The 17,921-nt window shown below is 51.0% G+C and overlaps 1 protein-coding gene across 1 annotated transcript; it reads right to left on the reverse strand.

Annotated features, from left to right (window-relative positions):
- Positions 1–4,958: 4,958 nt before the first annotated feature.
- Positions 4,959–17,625, reverse strand: LOC130260684 (keratin-associated protein 4-9-like). Its single transcript, XM_056506302.1, has 2 exons — positions 16,620–17,625; positions 4,959–4,972 (listed from the first exon to the last, which is right to left on the reverse strand). The coding sequence occupies exons 1-2, from the start codon at positions 17,623–17,625 to the stop codon at positions 4,959–4,961; spliced, it is 1,020 nt and encodes a 339-aa protein (XP_056362277.1).
- Between the last annotated feature and the right edge of the window lie 296 nt (positions 17,626–17,921).

Here is a 17,921-nt window from a genome sequence, read left to right on the forward strand (position 1 = left end):
GGGATTGCAGGGAGCCTGGCAGGCTGCCCTACAACACCACCACCAACAACAACCCAGCAGAGAGGGTTTCACTGTCCCAGAGCGACGTGCAGGGTGCAGCAGGGCTGGGTTGGGTGGGACCCACCCAAGTCTCTGCCCTGGGTCCAGAGGAGGCGACAAGGCAGGTCAAGGGCCTGGAGCACAAACCCTGAGAAGAACAGCTGAGGGAGCTGGGGTGGTTCAGCCTGGAGGAAAGGAGGCTCAGGGGAACCCCATCACCCCCTGAAAGGTGGCTGTGCTCAGCTGGGGTTGGTGTCTTCTCCCAGGCAGCACTGACAAAATGAGAGGACACAGGCTTAAGCTGCACCAGGGGAAGTTTAGGTTGGACATCAGGAAAAAATTCTTCACTGAGTGATTGGCACTGGAATTGTCTGCCCAGGGCAGTGCTGGAGTCACCATCCCTGGAGGAGTTTAAGAAAAGCCTGGATGTGGCACTCAGGGCTGTGGCTTAACTGATGAAGAGGTGTGAGGTCAGTTTGGACTTGATGATTTCAAAGGTCTTTTCCAGCTGGTTCAGTCTGTGATTCTGTGATTCTGTGGGTCAGCAGAGCTGCCATGGCAGGTGTGTGTCCCCCTGGCCATGCTCAGTTCCCATCTGCTGCTGCCAGTGCCTGCTCTGTTCTCCAGCTCAGGAGCCCCAGATCTCCCTGTGATGCCTTCAGTTTTATCTTTCACATTCCCAGACTCTGCAGTGCATTGGTGTGTGACTCTGAACTCCACACAAAGTGTCACAAGTTCTCCTCCCAGCTCAGGCACACAAAACAATCCTTTTCCAGCCCCACAACCAAGGACACCTGAAGCTGCAGCTTCAGCCCCAAAAAGTGCAAGCAGCAGCAATGGAGGAGAGAATGTGGGAGGATGGGAGTGCAGGAGCTGGAGCTGGGATTGGACAGTGAAGCCAAGATGGAAATGGAGCCAAAGTGATGCAAGTGTGAGAACTGGTGACTCGGATCCATCTTGGCTCCATCTTGGGTGGAGCCACGGCCGGGCTCTGGCACTGCCCAAGGTGAATCCTTTGGAGCCTTGGGATAAATCCCTGCTTGATTCCTGGGGCACTGCCCAGCCTCTGCTCCAGGAGCCTCTCCAGGCAGCACTGCAGCCACTCTGAGCTGTGCCCAGTGCCCAGGGTCTGTGTTCAGCCCCCCAGCCCAGCTGTGGAGCTCGTGCTGGGTGAGCATCACTTGCAGGAAGTTTGGGAGCAGCTCTTTGCTGTGGCTTGGAGCACATCAACTTCACCTGGGCAAATGCTCAGGGCTTGCCTGGAGCCAGGCCCAAAGGGGATCCATTTCCATGAGTAACAGGAATATGCAGTAAAATAGTTAATGCTAATGATGTTCTGAAAGGGGTATTTGACTTCCTGCTTCAGGGCTCAGCAATCTGGCTCTAAGAGGCCAGAATTCAACATAACTTGCTGGAAAATGAGTGCAGATTTGCTACTGGATCAGGTGGTGGGAGCCCTGAGACATGATATTCTCCTGGAATCATGAATTTGGCATTTTTCAGGCTTTTGCAGATGGACTGGAGCTGATTTCTATGCAGCAGTTGTTTACTTATCAAAATATCACATAACTGAATGACAACTTTCTTTTAGGAGATGTCTTAGAGCAGAGAGCTCAAAAGCAGGTCAGCCCCTGCAAAATCCACACATCTTATGGAAAATGTACATGCATTTGCATACTCTGTTCCTGCTGTTTGAGGTATGGATTTCTCCTCTTATAAAGTAATCCATTAAAATCTCATTTGGATGCTCATGGAGTCAAGAAAATGCAGACATGACAAAAAAAACCCACCATGGTTTTTCCAGCTGTCCAGGATGTGTCCTCTTACTACTGAGTGCCCACAGCAAGCAGCTATTGCATCTCCTGGGGTAGTAGTTGTGGGCTGGAGGGAAAAAAAGCCATCTAGGAGAACCCACCTCTTCTTTTCAGGTATCTGAACACTCTTGTTATTTGATCCTGTGCCTCAGAGTGTGTGTGAGACACCTGAGCCAGACCCAGCCACACTCCCAGGTGTGACCTGAGATGTTGGGACCCACTCTGTGCCTTGGGAGTGTGAGGTGTGGGATGTGCTGGGCTCAGCAGGAGCTGCAGGGGCTTTGATTTGCTGGGTTTTTGCTGAGGCCAAGGTCGTGCCACATAGAAGTGGCACTGTCACTGACATCCTGCTGGGCAGTTCCTTCCCCCAAAAAGCCAAATCCCCTGGCTGATTCATGCCCACATGGCAGTGCTTGACTCCAGCAGAGGCAGCTCTGGCTGGCCCATCCCATCTGCTCACCATGTCTGCCTGCTGGGAGTCACTGCCTTGGGTCCATCATTTGCTCCATTTTCCCCATACTCATTCTGGATTAAACTGGAGGAAAATATTAGAAAAAAATGATTAAAGCACACTTTATATGTGGAGAAAGGGGTGATGACAGAAGGAAAGATGGGTTAGTGGGGCAGTGATTTCTGGAAGAGGTTGAGGGGAGCACTCACATACCTGGCACCCCAAAACTGTGTGTGTGTCTCTGGTCTGTGTCTCCAGGTGTTGTCCTATTCCTGCCATGGCTCAACAGGAGTGAAACCACTTTAGCAAAGCCTGAGGCTTTGCAGGCTGCAGACCTGTTTTGTCCCTGACCCAGAGCAGAGGCAGCTGCTGCAGGGACAAGGACAGGAATTGGTGGCTGTGGCCTCGAGGCCAGAGCAGATCTGGACACTGGTGCTGGGCTGGCCAAGGGGAAGGGATCATTCCAGGAGAGCCATGGCTGCAGCAGTGCAGATGTACTCTGCACATCTGGGCTCTCAGCCCCCTCCCACCCCTGTTGCTGGGCCAGGAGCAGGAGGGATTATGAGGCATTTGCTTGCTGTTCTGAAGTGGTTCCATTCTTTCTGGAATAGCTGAGTCTGAACTGGGATTTTGTCAGGATTTTGCAAGAGCCTCTGTAATGGACAGGAATTCTCAAATGGTCCAGACAAAGTTGTTCTGTCAAGCATTGCTGATGGCGTTGGTTGGCACCACTTCTTCCCTTTGACAAGTTATGCTACTCTCTTCCAGAACTTCCATTTACAGGAGATTCTGGCAGCCTGCTGCTTCCTAGATAGAAAATCCAGCAAGCAGACTCATAATGTCATTTCTTCAGAGGCAGGATCTCATCTGTTGCTCAATCTTGGAGTAAGTTTGCAGATTTCTTTCTCCATTTCTTCACCAAACCATTCTTTCTGCACTTACTGTTGGGAGACGTGTAAAGATTCACTCTGCTTCTTTCCTAAAGAGATGGTAGGAAATAGATACATTTGGAAATGTGGGTCTGATGGGTGTGATTTTGATTTTGTATTCTTTCCTTTGAAAGGAAAGAACTCCAAGGCAGGCTCAAAGCAAGCTGGAAGCCAAAGGTAAAACATCCATAGCCCTCCCTCAGAGGGAACAAAATTGATTTAAGGAGAGAAATGAATGGACATAGTATGAATTTGGCTTCTTGTTTCATAGGAATGCAAGAAATCACACAGCTTAAGAAAGCCAGACAATGCTAACCTCACATAAATCTGGGAAGAAATTTAACCCCAAGTACTTGCTGACCTTCACTGATGCTCCCCTTCATCTCACCAGTATTTTATGTTTCTGAAACCCAGCCCCATCACTGGCAAATCTTCAGAGAAGTCAGTTCTTGCACAAACAGGAAAGCAGACTCCCTGCCCACTAATTTAGGTGGTGTTTCCAGTCCATGGCCAGAGCACACGGGGGCAGGGAGGTGTGTTTGCCTCCAGGACCAGGCTTAGGCTGGTCTGGAACAAATTAATTTCTCAGGTGGGTGGATCTAGCCCTTCCTGTGTGTCAAATTCAGGGGTGAATTCAGAAATTTCATCTGGTTGTCCTGTGGGGAAGGGATTTCTTCACTCCATGCCACATCCCAAGGGCTGGGTGCTGCCACTGACCCTCCTGACTGTATTTCTCAGAGACTGACTGGATGTAACTCAACCCCATTTCAATTTAATGAGGTAAAATTAAACACAATGATATCTGGGACCATCCACCCTCAATCTTCTCCTTCTCTTGGGACTGTCACAACTCCTGCAGCAGCATCTGAGATGATCAAAGCTTGGGGATCACTGCTGCCTTTGACTTTTTCCTGCCCAGCCAAGATGTAAATTAGTGGAGGACACACCATAGGCAGGAGGAAAAGATGAACTTATTTCACTTCTGCAAGCTGGATGAGCAGGACAAGAAGGTGATTTTGGGCAAATGGGTAATGTGTAGGGATGGGGAGAGGGCAAGGGCTGAAGTGGGATGGAAATGGGGTGTCAGTGGTCAGGGGCAACCCTTTCCAGCAGCAGCCAAGGTGTCTGATGTGCTTCTACAGCACTTTGCCAAAGGGCCAAAAAGGAGCCAAAGCAAAAAGCAGCATCTGCTGCCCTCACACAGTCAAACTGGCAAACTGGGCAAGCTGCTGTGGGAGTCACAGGGGTGTCTTGGAGGCCCATTTTTACCTAAACCCAGGACAATCAGACAATCCCATTTCTGTGGAGAGGCAGAAAGCAGAGCTTGAGCCCAGGAAATGGGCTGGAAAAGCTGAAAAAGGGACCAGTAGTGCCAGCTTGTTAATCTGAGGTGAGCTTAAAGAGAGGGTGGTGAAGGGGGCCTGGCACAGGAGCTGGGCTGGGGCAGGGAGCTCCAGAGCAGGGCAGAGCCAGCTCTGATAGGGGATGGTGGGAAAGAGCCCTTTCCACGTGGCTGATCTTCACCACTGAGAATAAGCACTGGAATCACTCAAAGAATTGTTCCTGATGGGTCAGAAAAGCTTTTGGACACGTGTTTTTCCATGGAAGGTCAGCCTGCTCCCATTATAACCCACAGTACTTTAGGCAAAGTCTTGCTGCTAATGTGCAGGTACATTATTCCTTTAATAAAGGCAAATGAACACAAGGAATGCATCTGTTTAATCTTCAGCTTGCATAACCTGCAAAGAGAGAAATGGAAAATGGCTCAGCTGATGTTCCAGACATCAGACAGCAGATTTTCTCCACGTGGATCTGCTGCACACACCCAGCCCTGATGTGCTTCCAAGAATCCCTGTCTGAGTCCTGGAACAAAACCCAAGCACTGTGTGTCAGGAGAGGCCAACTGAACACCCAGGGCATGCAGCCTGCCCACAGTTCCAGGTTCTGAATAATTTCCTCCATTCTGGGGCCATCTCTCCCCATCTGGTTTGGGTCTGTCCAGCTCTCTGATCCCTCCACTTCCTGAGCCACACAGGCTCTCAGTGCTGCTGTGGCTGGAGCTGAATCCTTGCTGTCCTGCCAGCAGGAGCATCCCTGGGTTTGGGGAAGTTGCCTGGCTGGGTCCCTGGGGCAGGGCTGGTCAGGGTCTCCAGAGGTCCATCATGCACAACCCCACTTGGGAGAACAGAGAAACCTCCCCCAGTGCTGGGTTTATCCCAAGGTGACCCTCCAGCTGTGTGCAGAATGTCCCTGGCCCTGGGGCACCTCTGCCTGCAGCTCCTGCACCCTTGGGATGGACACAGCTCTGTGTGCAGAGCTGGGACAAGCTGGTGAATCCCCAGCAAGGGGGAAATGGGGCTGTGCCCAGCCCTTGCACAGCTCCAAATGTTCCTGCTGCTGGAATACAGGCTGCAGGTGACAGGGCTGGGATTTATCTGCTTCCTTCCAAGTCCTTTCCTCTGCTCACACCCTGGAGAGCTGTGAGGGCAGTGCATGCACACATCCTGCAGCCCCAAAAATACTCTGCCTCATGCCTGGAGGAAGAACTATTTTCTACAATTGATCAGCTGCCAGAAATCTTCTTCAGCTTCTCTGGCCTCTGCCTCTGTTGTCCAACATTCTAGGTGCATTTTGGAGCATCTGGGTCTTTATTAGACATAAACAATCAGAGCTTTGAGAGCAGAGGTATCTCAGGAGCCAACCTGTCCTTGGCTGAGAAGAAAATGTTTGCACAAGGGGAAGTGAAAACAACATGTAAAAAGGTGAGATCATAGCCTTTGGGGAAATTTGTCATTAATATCTTTGGGCTGCCTGGCACTAATTAGCAGAATGGCACAACCACTGGGGTGATAGCTCTGCTGTGCTAGAGGTGGGAAATGGGCTGGCTGGGGGAACTGGAGGCACTCATTTCTCCAATTGGGTGATGTGTGTAGCAGGGGATGCCCTCACCCACCTGGCAGGACCTGCCCCACCAGGCTTATCACCCTGAGCAGCCTCAGCACCACCAGTCCTGGGGCCAAGGGCCATTTTGGCTTGGCCAAAACAAATGGCAGCTTCCCCTCTCTTTGTGAGTTTTAAAACACAGGTTGTCATGCAAAGGAAATGGTGCAGGAGGATGATGAATGGCTGTGAAATACCATTTGCCAGAAATATTTCTGGATTCTGCAATTGAGTTGCAAATTATAGAACAACGAGCCCAGCCTTATGGGGAGAGTAAAACCAACCCTTCCCCTGCTGTGCTGGGAGAATATTTATGACTACACCCCTCTTTTCCTTCTCCCACCTCACTCCACAAAGACGTTTTTAGCTCTGAGGCATTTTCAGAAGGCAGCACTCAGCTCCAGCAGCATGGCCGGGTCCTTGCTGGGATGAGCTGTGGCAGAGCAGCTGTGACAGCTCACATCTGCCAGGGCTGGCCCCACACCCCTCCTGAGCTATTTCAGGATGAGCAAAATGTGGTTGGAAACTGTGGGTTTGTTCAGCAGTCTTGGCTATCACGCTGGATGGTGCTGAAGTAGGCATAGCAACAGGAAAGGAATGTTCCCTGTAAAAAGATAACCGTGCTGCGCCGAGGACGTGGAGCAGCGAAGTTTGTTAAAGCAATCAGTGTGTGTCATAATGTTTATTTAACTGAGAGCAGGGATGAGGGAAAAGCATTGCAGCTGTGGAGAAGCCCCAGAGTGCTGAGAGGGATGGGGAGCACAGATTTAGTAGCTGTCTCCCTTGGAAGGAAGAAAACAAGCTGTGCTATCAGGCAGTCGATGGGGCAGATAGGGGAGAGCACGCAAGGTAGCTCTGACTGCTGGCTCTTCTGGAGGGGTGAGGTTAGAGTTTTATTATCTGAAGTTCACTTTCAGGTTAACAGCTTTGAGGATGTGGTTGTAACTCTAAAGGGAACAAATTTTAATTCTTTTCTAAACATAAGCTATTTCTGTTTGAGGCAGATAACCTTCTTGGCTGTGTTATTTGCCAGTGGTAGATAGAAAGATTGGAGCAGCAGAGTGATGCTTGAATTCCTCCAGCAAATGAAAGGGGAGAACTCCACACCACAGAGTCAATGTGGGGCCAAATTCTGTTTTAGCCCATTTCCTGGAGAGCTCTTGTAAAGAGCAGCTCTGGTGTGAGTCCTTCTGCAGAAGGCCAGAAAACAGGAGAGGGAAGAAAACAGGAAAGGGGAGAAACAGGACACTTGGTAATTGGTACAGCAATAGATGAAATCAAACACTGGGCCACTGCTCTGGCAGTGCTAAGCTGCAGAGCAGTGCCAGGGATCTGGCAAACTCACTGGGCTTGCTGCAAGAGATTGACTTCCCCTGCTCCACCCCACTCCAAAAAAGAAGCAAAAAAATTTTGCTCCCTTTTTTCTAACAAAAGTTAGAATTGCTTTTGGTCAAAGTTGGAAATTACTTGAGTGTGGGGGTTTTGATTTTCTTACAAAAATTCCAACCTGTTTTTGGAAACACTAACCTTTCCTTCACTCTGAAAACTGAATTTTAATTGAAAGCAAGATTTTCTATCAATGAGGGGAAAAGATTGCCTCAGTTGTTCCCAGGCCAGCTCAGCCTTAGTGAGCTGAGTACTTGCAACATGCTGAGCAGAAATGAGGCTGCACTGGCTGCCCAGGCAGGAGCCACCCTTTTCTCCATCAGTGTGTGAATGAGCCTTGCAGAGACCCCCACTGCAGAGGCAGGACAGTGGCTCCTTCCAAACCTCCTCTCCTCCTTGCTCTAAGCACACAGCCCCTGTGATATCCACCACTGAGCTCTGCCCTCCTGGAGGAGAGGCATGGTTGTGTTTCCTCCAGGGATCTGCTGGAGCAGCTCTGTGACATCCCCTGCTTCCCTCCTGCTCCTCCTGGCTCAACAACTATCTCTGCAACAAGCTCCAGGCTTGCTGGGCTGCCCAGCAGAAAAAAAACCCAAAAACCATAAAATCCATTTCAGAGACCAAATTGCCCATAATTGACGTGCCTCTCCTCACTTTGAAACGCAAGACGGCTGATGATAACATCGGGGGTGACAGAAGTGGGATCTGTTGCTAATTACAAGCTGACATTATGGTCAAGCAGAGCCATGGGCCCCATCAAAAGCTTATTCAAAGTTGCTTTTTTCCCACTTCAAACACAGGCTGGACACAATGCCCAGCATTTTCCACCTTTGGAAGGAGCAATCCCTCTGAATTGGCCTGGCAGCTCCTTCTTCAGGAGGAAAATTGCTCAGAGAAGGAGCAAAGGTTACAACAACCATCGACAGAGCTATCCTCTGATGGTGAAATTTGTTCATCTTTCATGGAGAAAAGCAGTGCCCACTTTGATTTCTAAAGCACCTTCCCCCTCACAGCTCCTTTCAAGCTGTCCTAAGCCTGACCTGAAATGGTCACCACATCCAGGAGGCACCAAAGGGCAGTGGGGACCTGAGGCTGTCCATGCTGGAGCTGCTGTGAGTCCTGCAGTGATGGGCAGGCAGCTCCAGTTTGCTGCTTTTCTTGGGTAAAAAGTGCAGAAGGAGAGAAAGTGGCCTTAAGCTGCAGCAGAGGAGGTCTAGAGTTGATGTCAGGAAAAACTTCATGGAAAGAGCTGTCAAGCACTGGACAAGCTGCCCAGGGAAGTGGTGGAGGGATTTAAAAGCAGGGTAGATGTGGCACTTGGGGACATGGTTTAGTTGTGGCCTTGGCAGTGCTGGGTCAATGGTTGGACTTGATCTTAAGGGTCTTTTCCAGCCCTAATGATTCTGTGATTCTATGACTTGTCCACCCTGCAGGACCTGTAGCAAATCCCATTAAAAGTGGTGATTAGACTCTAATTAAATCTCTCCACTGTGCTTTCTGGGCTTTGCCACAGTCCAAAGTGATTTCCTTCTTCCATCCTAAAGACAAGCCCACAGCTGTCCCAGCAGGCTCAGTGGCACTGGTTTAACCTTCTGTTTTTTCTTGCAGCCACTGGCCATGGCTGGATGCTGCTGTGCAGGCAGCAAAATTCATCCTTATTTTCACAGTGCCATTACAAGCTGTTCCATGGAGCTCCCCTTTGGGGCTTCTCTGTTACCTACCTGGAAAAAGTGTCTTCACCCCCAGCCTGTGAAATGTGGGTCCAAAAATAATGTTTAGGAGACACAGCAGTCAATGAGCAAACAGATCCTGCACTGCAAATCTGGTTCTTGTGAAAACTAAAGGAGTTTCCAAGCAAAATGTTCCACTGCCCCAACTACACCATGGGGAGCACAGAGAGCTCTCTGCACCTTGCCTGGTTGGGGTAAATAAAACTCATGGAACAACTGATGGATTTTAATTCACTCATCTGCTTCTTAGATTCCTTGAAAACAGAAGCTGATAAAATTTGCAGAGCAGAACTACTACAGCAGAGGTTTAGCTGGAGAAATCAAGTTTATTTCTGGGGCTGCCTCCTTATACAGGGTGCTGGTTTCAAAGATGCAATTTAATCCATGGGAAAGCTGTGGGGAGGTGATGCTGGGGGTGAAACTGGCACCATGGAATAACTTTGCCTGCAGGATTGTTTCCCCTGAAGCTGTGGGATAAAAGGGAGAATCCAGGCAGATAAGGACAAAGGAGCTTAGTGCTTTGTTTTGGTTTTTATGCTTTGTTTACTTGCTGCTTGAACTTGGGTCTTGCCAAGTCCTGAAAATGCTGAGATTTTCCTAGAATGTGGCCAGTGTGAAGCAATTCTTGCTGTCCTGATTTCCCTAACCCTGAGCCCTGCTGTGGGCAATGGGAAGAGGCAGGAGCAGCAAGTAAAGGTTCATGGTTATCTCTAACCTGCTTTAGGGCTGAAGGCAGCCAGCTTTGTGAGGGAGCAGCTGCCCTTTGCTGGCTTTGTCCTTGTCCTCAGGTGCTGCAGACCCTCCCAGGTACAAAGCAAACAGCCTGGAGACCTACAGCCACCCCTGGGGAGAGAGCAAAAGTGGTGAGTGTTTGCTCCCTCCTGATTCCACTCTTCTGGGTGATCTCTGGAAGCAAATCCCCCCTTTTTCTGCCTCTAAAGCATTTTTAGCAAGTAGCAAACTTGTGTTCACTGTATTCCTTTTGGGAGACCAATGATGAACCTCAGTAGAGATTCTGGAGTGTCTAAAGAAGGGCAACAAGAATGGTGAAGGCTCTGGAGAACAAATTGTGTGAGGAGAGTCTGAGGCAGCTGGGCTTGTTTATCTTGGAGAATGGGAAATCTGAAAGGTTCTAATGAGGTGGGACTGATGCCTTTCCCCAGGCAGCAAGCAATAGGACAAGAGGAGAGCCTCAGGTTGCTCCAGGGAAGGTTTAGGTTATTAGGGAAAAAGGCTCCACAGAAAGGACTGTCAGCACCAGAACAGGCTGCCCAGCAGGTGAGGGTGCCACCATCCATGGGGGATTAAAATACAGGTAAATGTGGCACTCAGGGTCATGGCTTAGTGGTGCTTAGGAGTGCTGGGTTAATGCTTGGACTCCATGATCTTGAGGGTTTTTCCAACCTAACTGATTCAGGGATTCTAAAGGGAAATGGTGTTTGCTGTGTGTGAGCTCCCATCACAAAGCCCCCCACAGTCTGTGGAAGAACTGGGGGTGTTTTTTGTTTTATGTACAACACCTGTTGAGTGAGCAGTGTTCAGCCCCACAGTGGGTCTGCAGGTCTGGAGTGTGCTCAGAAAAGCCCCAGGCAGAGGGATGTGCTTGGCTGGAGCACCTGAGGCTGCAGGGATGGTCGTTCATGGTGTGGGCAGAGCTGCCAGGGAGCCCCTGCTGCTCCCCCTGGGCTGGCTGGGCTCTGCAGCTGAATTCATGGGACTGCTCTGCTGCAGCTCTCTGCACATCATTCCCTCTCCATGAGCACAAAAGCAGCTCTCAGCCAGCCCTGGCCCCTGGGGCAGCTCACACGGGTGTGAGCACATGGTGCAGCCCAGAGCAGTGCTGGAGACTCAGCAGGGGCTGCAGGTCCTGTGATGGGTCATTGTGTGATGGGTCATTGTGTGATGGGTCACTGCAGGTCCTGTGATGGGTCACTGTCCTGTGATGGGGTCATTGTGTGATGGGTCACTGTGTGATGGGTCACTGTCCTGTGATGGGTCATTGTGTGATGGGTCACTGTGTGATGGGTCACTGTGTGATGGGTCACTGTCCTGTGATGGGTCATTGTGTGATGGGTCACTGTGTGATGGGTCACTGCAGGTCCTGTGATGGGTCACTGTCCTGTGATGGGGTCATTGTGTGATGGGTCACTGTGTGATGGGTCACTGTCCTGTGATGGGTCATTGTGTGATGGGTCACTGTGTGATGGGTCACTGTGTGATGGGTCACTGTGTGATGGGTCACTGTGTGATGGGTCACTGTCCTGTGATGGGTCATTGTGTGATGGGTCACTGTGTGATGGGTCACTGTGTGATGGGTCATTGTGTGGTGGGTCACTGTGTGATGGGTCACTGTGTGATGGGTCACTGCTCTGTGATGGGTCACTGTGTGATGGGTCACTGTGTGATGGGTCACTGTGTGATGGGTCACTGCCCTGTGATGGGTCACTGTGTGATGGGTCACTGTGTGATGGGTCATTGTGTGATGGGTCACTGTGTGATGGGTCACTGTGTGATGGGTCACTGTCCTGTGATGGGTCACTGTGTGATGGGTCACTGCCCTGTGATGGGTCACTGTGTGATGGGTCACTGTGTGATGGGTCATTGTGTGATGGGTCACTGTGTGATGGGTCATTGTGTGATGGGTCACTGCCCTGTGATGGGTCACTGTGTGATGGGTCACTGCTCTGTGATGGGTCACTGTGTGATGGGTCATTGTGTGATGGGTCATTGTGTGGTGGGTCACTGTGTGATGGGTCACTGTGTGATGGGTCATTGTGTGATGGGTCACTGTGTGATGGGTCACTGTGTGATGGGTCACTGTGTGATGGGTCACTGTCCTGTGATGGGTCACTGTGTGATGGGTCACTGTGTGATGGGTCACTGTCCTGTGATGGGTCACTGTGTGATGGGTCACTGTGTGATGGGTCACTGCCCTGTGATGGGTCACTGCCCTGTGATGGGTCACTGTCCTGTGATGGGTCACTGTGTTATGGTTCAAAGTCCTGTGATGGGTCATTGTGTGATGGGTCACTGTGTGATGGGTCACTGTGTGATGGGTCACTGTGTGATGGGTCACTGCCCTGTGATGGGTCACTGTGTGATGGGTCATTGTGTGATGGGTCACTGTGTGATGGGTCATTGTGTGATGGGTCACTGTGTGATGGGTCACTGCTCTGTGATGGGTCACTGCCCTGTGATGGGTCACTGTGTGATGGGTCACTGTGTGATGGGTCATTGTGTGATGGGTCACTGTGTGATGGGTCACTGTGTGATGGGTCACTGTGTGATGGGTCACTGCCCTGTGATGGGTCACTGTGTGATGGGTCACTGTGTGATGGGTCACTGTGTGATGGGTCACTGCTCTGTGATGGGTCACTGTGTGATGGGTCACTGTGTGATTGGTCACTGTGTGATGGGTCACTGCTCTGTGATGGGTCACTGTGTGATGGGTCATTGTGTGATGGGTCATTGTGTGGTGGGTCACTGTGTGATGGGTCATTGTGTGATGGGTCATTGTGTGATGGGTCATTGTGTGATGGGTCATTGTGTGGTGGGTCACTGTGTGATGGGTCATTGTGTGATGGGTCACTGTGTGATGGGTCACTGCTCTGTGATGGGTCACTGTGTGATGGGTCACTGTGTGATGGGTCACTGTGTGATGGGTCACTGTGTGATGGGTCATTGTGTGGTGGGTCACTGTGTGATGGGTCATTGTGTGATGGGTCACTGTCCAGTGATGGGTCACTGTCCAGTGATGGGTCACTGTGTGATGGGTCACTGTGTGATGGGTCACTGTGTGATGGGTCATTGTGTGGTGGGTCACTGTGTGATGGGTCATTGTGTGATGGGTCACTGTCCAGTGATGGGTCACTGTGTGATGGGTCACTGTGTGATGGGTCATTGTGTGATGGGTCACTGTGTGATGGGTCACTGTGTAATGGGTCACTGCCCTGTGATGGGTCACTGTGTGATGGGTCACTGTGTGATGGGTCACTGTGTGATGGGTCACTGCCCTGTGATGGGTCACTGTGTGATGGGTCACTGTGTGATTGGTCACTGTGTGATGGGTCACTGTGTGATGGGTCACTGTGTGATGGGTCACTGTGTGATGGGTCACTGTGTGATGGGTCACTGCCCTCCAGTGATGGGTCATTGCCCTGTGATGGGTCACTGTGTGATGGGTCACTGCAGGTCCTGTGATGGGTCACTGTGTGATGGGTCACTGTGTGATGGGTCACTCTGTGATGGGTCACTGTGTGATGGGTCACTGTGTGATGGGTCACTGCCCAGCCTTGAGCTGCTTCTGCAGCACTGCAGAGATGCAACACCTCGGCAAGGAGAGAGGAGCAAAGTGTAGAGCCAGTGACACCCTGCCCGAGGGGAGAGGAGCTGGGACTCTGCAGCAGGAGGTGCTGCAGCCAGCTCAGGCAGCTGAGAAGAGCTGGGCTCAGCTCTGGTTCTGGCTCAGTGGCTGAGCCAAGGCAGGCTGGCCTTGGTGAGCCCGAGTTTGGAATGGGGAGATGGCAGCCAGCAAAAGGAAGTGTCAGTGCCATTCCTGCAGGCTGAGAGCTCTGCCTCAGGGTGCTTTGGGGAGTGTGCAGTGGGGCTGCTGCAGGGCACGGTGCCTCCCTCCCAGCCCAGGTGATTTCAATGGCTCTGCTTTATGTCCTGAAAGGTGTCTCTGGCTGTGGTTTATCCTTTCCCTGCCCTAACCCCATCCAGCTTGTCAGGCTGGGAATTTTGCTCTGTGAACATCTCACTGCTGGATGTTTGAGAAAGCTGAAATGTCGGATTGACCTTTTGAGGTTTTTCTTTTCTCAAGGAAGAAGGTTTCTATACAATTCATGTCATGAATCAATCCAAAGGGGTGCATTTTTCTGCACCAGTTAAATAAAAGATCATTAAACCTAACAAATGTTTCCCAGCCTGCCTGCACTTTCACAGAGTGTTCAGCTATAAATATGACCTGTGCTTATAACAACATAAACAACATGCTCCTCAAAAGCAGGACAGACTATATACCTCTTCTTTTTATTTTTAAACTGCCCAAGAAATATATACACACATTCCTAATATGCTTACTTAAGCAGGAAGCAGACGAATAGTTTAAGATAATGTTTCAGCCTATTGTGAGTTATATGTGCCCCAAAGATTGTTTCCTTTATGCAGTAATTTTTCAAACACAGAGAGAAAAAGCTGAAAAATCTTGTCAATTCCTTAACTGTAGGCAAGATTTGCAGGAATTTCCACTGTGTTTCCCCCTCAAAGGGATATTTGAGACCACTGATAAGGGGAAAGGAGATTAAATAGTCCTAATTCTTTTCATGTACTATGGAGACTAATTCCTCTTGCTCTCACCACCATGTCCAGCAGACTGGCTAGCTGCTGATTTCCCCTGCTTGTGGGGAGATCTGAGGGGTGATATGAGTTTGAGGGCCTGGAGAAGGAGGGGATCAGTTTAAAGGAGGAAGATGTTTCATTTGTATGCAAAGTTTATTCTGGATTTGATCACACCATAAGCTGCTGCTGGGCTGTTTTCCCCTCCTCTGCTGAAATATCTTGTGGCTGACATCACCAGCAGAAGGGACATCAGAGGGGTTTAAAGGGCTGCAGAGCTGGAGTGCTGGCAGCTGATGCACCTCATCCCTGGCAGGGGGATCAGTGGGTGCAGGCACAGCTGAGGGACCGAGGGAACCTTCCTGTGGCACGTGGGGATGGGCTGGTGGAGCTTCTGTACCTCTGGTACCACCCCAGGCTGGCAGAATGACCTGTTGTGTTCAGCCTGCAGGGAGAGGTGCAGGAGCTGTCCCATGTGTGCTTCTCCCCGGCCAGAGGGATGAGTCTCCACTGCCAGCTCCTTCCCTGGTCTGGAGAAATCCTCCTCCCATGCCCCTGAGAGCTCTCTTGTGTCCTGTGCTTCCCAGGGCTGGAGAAATTCCCCCAGGGGTTTCTGCTGCACCCCAGCCCTGGGCACAAATCCCTGCCCTGCCCCTGCCTGCAGCAAGGGCCAAGGTGAGGACTGCATGCCAAAACTGCAGAATAAACCAGCCAACAGGCAGCTCACTGCAGCCAAATCCTGCCCTTGGCCACGCTTGAGCACCCGAGTTGAATTTTATTTTTGTCCCCAGGTCAGTCAGGACAGTTATTCAGCCTTTTGTGCAGGGTGAGTGCTGCCCTGGATGGGTGCTGGGAGCAGGGCAAGAAAGACAAACTGTTTAACTTGTGAGATGCTCAGATGGGCTACAAACAGCTTGGTGTGCATTCTCCCCTCTGCCCAGCCCTGCATGTCTGGCCTGGAGCCATGGGAACCCAGGGGACAATGGTCTGTGCCATGGCAACACTCTGGGTGCCATTCGCCCCAGCCCCGGGTGCTGAGCTGCTGGGGTGGCTGCAGAGCACAAGGGAGGAGAGAGGAGAGGCCTGGGACTCCTGCTGTCAGGAGCAAATTAAAGCTGAGTGAAGAATGAGGATCTGATGGTGGTTTCCACAGCCTGGGATCCTGTGCTGAGTCAATGGGGACACTCAAAGCCTGAGGAGAAGCTTTGTGGGGTGTCCTAAATCTGGCAGACAGCTCTCTGATAGGCAGATAAAAGGCAAGGATATATCAGGATATGATTGCTGTAGAGCTGGAGGCCAGTTAAAATGGTGGTTGCTGGTTAAAAGTGAAAAGAAAAACACAGCCTGAGAAAAGGCACATGTGAGCAAACAAAGGAGGAGCTCTGATCCTCCAGCTGAGAGGGAAAAGGGGATGATGGCCATGTCTGCCCCTTCCAGGACCCTGGGGTTGGGGGGGGGGTCCTGGAGGCAGGACCATGCAAACTACAGCTCACACCTTGGGAGCAGGGTCTGCTTTGGGGTCTGCCTTGGGGTCTGTTTGGGGTCTGCCTTGGGGGTCTGTTTGGGGTCTGTTTGGGGTCTGGCTTGGGGTCTGCTTTGGGGTCTGCCTTGGGGTCTGCTTTGGGGTCTGCTTTGGGGTTTGCCTTCAGCAGCCTATGGGATGCCTGCTCACACCCCTCTCTGCTAAGCAGGGAAAGACAGGCTTTGTTAAAGTGCTGCAGTGCCCAGCATGGCCCAGGGGGTGAGGTGCCATGACAGGTCAGTGGGATCAGTGATGCTCCAAATGCCTGCAGGCTTGCTTGCCCAGCTCTGTGGCTGGGGATCTTACACCTCCTTAGGACATGCTGATCCCTCAGTTAGGGACATCTGAACCCTGAACCTCACTGAATGCCCCAGGCTTGTCCTCCCATCCAAACACCATCTAAAGCTAGAAAACAGCTTTCTCTGTGTCCCTGGCACCCAGCACTCTGCATGCAGAGTGAGGCAGCATCACCTGGGAACCCTTTGATGTGGTGCAAACACAGCAGAGGCTGCAGTGAGCCCAGCTCCACTGGGGCCTCAGCAGGTTTGTCACAGGCAGGTTTGGCACAAGCAGGTTTGGCACAGGCAGGTTTGTCACAAACTGGTTTGGCACATGCAGGTTTGTCACAAGCAGGTTTGACACAGGCAGGTTTGGCACAGGCAGGTTTGTCACAAGCAGGTTTGTCACAAGCAGGTTTGTCACAAGCAGGTTTGGCACAGGCAGGTTTGTCACAGGCAGGTTTGTCACAAGCAGGTTTGTCACAAGCAGGTTTGTCACAGGCAGGTTTGACACAGGCAGGTTTGTCACAAGCAGGTTTGACACAAGCAGGTTTGTCACAGGCAGGTTTGACACAGGCAGGTTTGTCACAAACAGGTTTGACACAGGCAGGTTTGTCACAAGCAGGTTTGTCACAGGCAGGTTTGACACAAGCAGGTTTGTCACAGGCAGGTTTGACACAGGCAGGTTTGTCACAAACAGGTTTGACACAGGCAGGTTTGTCACAAGCAGGTTTGTCACAGGCAGGTTTGTCACAGGCAGGTTTGACACAAGCAGGTTTGTCACAGGCAGGTTTGACACAGGCAGGTTTGTCACAAACAGGTTTGTCACAAGCAGGTTTGTCACAGGCAGGTTTGACACAAGCAGGTTTGTCACAAACAGGTTTGTCACAAGCAGGTTTGTCACAAGCAGGTTTGTCACAGGCAGGTTTGGCACAGGCAGGTTTGTCACAAACAGGTTTGACACAGGCAGGTTTGTCACAGGCAGGTTTGGCACAGGCAGGTTTGTCACAGGCAGGTTTGGGACAAGCAGGTTTGTCACAAGCAGGTTTGACACAAACTGGTTTGGCACATGAAGGTTTGTCACAAACAGGTTTGTCACAGGCAGGTTTGTCACAGGCAGGTTTGTCACAAGCAGTGTCCCCCAGTGGGCAGGCTGTGCTGGCAGCTGCAGGGGCTCTGGGACATGTCCTGCTCCCCATTTCCCTGGCACTGACCCTGCTGAGGGGCTGACACAGGGAGCAGCAACTGCACAGCCACTCTCATTAGGGCTGTGTGCTCTCCCAGTGAACTGTGTGTCACACTGAAAACTGATACTGCAGAGGGAAAACAGTGTCCTCTCTTCCCCCACCCCCCAGCAGGGACAGTTTATATTTACTTGTAAAGAGATAGGGGTGATTTGGTGAAATAACAAAGGAGTTGTTAAAGAAGCAAAAACTCCCAAGTAGGGAGGAAACGTAGAGGTTTCACTCTATTCATGACATTTTGTTTTTACTAA

Source organism: Oenanthe melanoleuca, chromosome 18 (genome assembly GCF_029582105.1).
Source record: "Oenanthe melanoleuca isolate GR-GAL-2019-014 chromosome 18, OMel1.0, whole genome shotgun sequence".
Lineage (NCBI taxonomy): Eukaryota > Metazoa > Chordata > Aves > Passeriformes > Muscicapidae > Oenanthe > Oenanthe melanoleuca.

Excerpts from the sequence above, each read along its gene's own strand:
- LOC130260684 (XM_056506302.1), bottom strand. The coding sequence starts at position 17,625 with ATGGGGAGCAGGACATGTCCCAGAGCCCCTGCAGCTGCCAGCACAGCC.